Source organism: Austrofundulus limnaeus, unplaced genomic scaffold (genome assembly GCF_001266775.1).
Source record: "Austrofundulus limnaeus strain Quisiro unplaced genomic scaffold, Austrofundulus_limnaeus-1.0 Scaffold1162, whole genome shotgun sequence".
NCBI lineage: Eukaryota > Metazoa > Chordata > Actinopteri > Cyprinodontiformes > Rivulidae > Austrofundulus > Austrofundulus limnaeus.
The window spans coordinates 72,436-74,625 of NW_013953564.1; the positions used below are offsets into that span (position 1 = coordinate 72,436).

General features: G+C 42.9%; 1 protein-coding gene across 1 annotated transcript in view; it reads left to right on the forward strand.

The window, feature by feature from the left end:
- The window catches only part of sox5 (SRY-box transcription factor 5), a gene marked incomplete at its 5' end in the record, with an annotated part of 71,949 nt that extends 70,437 nt beyond the window's left edge, over positions 1 to 1,512 (forward strand). The window contains 1 exon segment of the mRNA XM_014031021.1: positions 185 to 1,512. Within this exon segment, the coding sequence (XP_013886475.1) occupies positions 185 to 482 (298 nt within the window).
- Positions 1,513 to 2,190: the final 678 nt, after the last annotated feature.

Sequence of the window (2,190 nt, forward strand, 5' to 3'; positions counted from 1 at the left end):
TATATATATATACGTACGTTGGTTGGTTGGACACTAAAATTGCATGTAGGTGGACAGAAACTGAATTATGTAACCATTCATGAGACTTTAAGCTGATAAAAACAGAAGGGTAGAAACATTAATCGAGTGTTTGCTGAGATATTTTGCTAACAGAASTGTTMATTTGAATGTGTTGTGTCTGCAGGCAGCAGAGCCAGCTGCCCCTGTCCTCTGCAGGCATGGTCTACCCCGGCGCCCTGTCCATGGCGGGCCTGCCGTCCCCCCAGATGCCCTCGGAGCACTCCAGCATGTCCAGCAGCCCCGAGCCCAACGCCAACCACCACCAGAACCCCACCCTGCCGGGCCTGAAGGGGGACGAGCCGCGGATCAAGGAGGAGGAGTTGCGGCTAGACGACAGCAACGGAGACGTGTACGACGACTTCGACTACGAGGACGAGGACGCCGACTACGCCAGCGACAACGAGAACCACATCGCCCAATAAAGACGGCGCCACGCCCCCCTCCCCCAAACCAATCACTGCTGGTATCTGTCTCCATCCACCAATCCCCCACCACTCCTGACTAACATGGACTCGTTTTGCAGAGCCAAGCCCCGCCCCCTTTTGACCCCACTGGAGTCCTGATACCAGCATCTGACCAATCAACGAAAGCACAGGACCTGTCACTCACACTGACTGTTACACAAGCTGGAGTCACTGAGGAATATTCAAGTACTACTGCGAGACGAGTGCAGAGCCACGCGTGAACTTGTTGTCCTGTCAGAACTGAAGCAGTGGAGCTGTTGAAGGACAGACGACACTTTAGGAAGGACCTGTTTATTATCAAGAGACACTTTTAACAAACAGATTTGTTTTGTTCTTTGGTTCTATAATATTCTCACTCAGGTACACGGTGCCAATAAGTGGCTTGTGAATGTGATTTGTTGTTTTTGTGCTACGAGTTTGAATAATAATAGAAAAAAAAGAGACTTTTCTTTATTCTTTTTTTTTTTTTTGCCCTAATTTTGTTGTAAAGCACCAGAAAGACAGACATTTATTTTTGACAAATCTTTCTTTTTTTCTCCCCTCGGGACGGTCCAGGCAGCGCAGACGGTAAAAACTTTTTTTTAAAGCAGACCGTCCCACTTTGAGGTTTTTCAGGGCCTCGTGGAGCAGAAAGGAAAGCACTGTGTTTGTGAGACAATCCACGAGTTTTCTCCTCCCCCCAAATCATCCGCCTGAAACACCCACCCGTGTGTGTGTTCTCATTTCCTGAATGTTTGCACTTCTTAACAGCAAACAAAGCTAAAAACACACACACATATTATTATTATTATTATTATTAAAGTGTTTCCTGCTCTCTCTCCAATCAAACGTCGTCCTGCTGTAACCACGTGGGCGGAGCCAGAGTGAAATCAGCCAGTCAGTGTTTCTGTTTGTATTTGAAAACTGTATTTTATTATTATTTCTCTTCAAAACTGCCTCTAGTCTAATATTATTAACAAGAATTAAAACGGTTTGTTTCTTCAGTTTAGTAACTTATGTACAGTATAATTTATTTTTCTCCTCTTTAAGGTTTATGTGAGACTATGACAGAAACATTATTCTATTTAGCTGCTTAGGTATTTAGATTCAAGCTGAACTTATTTTATCTTGCTTTGCTTTGATTTATTTTTCCTCCCCTCTGTTTTGTATTAATCCTCTGAACGGTGAGCTGGACTGACAGCCTTCTTCTAAAACCTTTTTTAAAAAAAAGCCCGTTTCTAAGAAGCACTCAGACTCTCTAAAGTCGACGAAAAAGAAGAACATGTTTTTATTGTTATTTTAGATTTGTAATGATTATCACCATGTATAATGTGAAGGCTTCCTTTTTTTTCCTGAAATTTCTTTATCTGTTTTTTTTTCTGTGAACAAGGAGGACCCCCGCCCCCCCAACCCCACCAGGACACAGTGGGACATTTAGAAACCAACACATCCTGCTCTGCTTCACCCTGTTTGTTGATAAAATAACTCAAAGTTCATTAAAATTACTTCAAACTGAAAATGAGGGAAAAAACTAAATGAATGAAAAATATTTGGTTCAACAGAAACAAACTCATAAAAGTGGTCTGGACAAACCAGATGGTTCAGAGGACAGAGTGTCATCAGACGTCTCCAAGCAGCTGGATGTCTCTGAGACTACAGCTGCTCAGATTAATCAGAACTTTAAGGT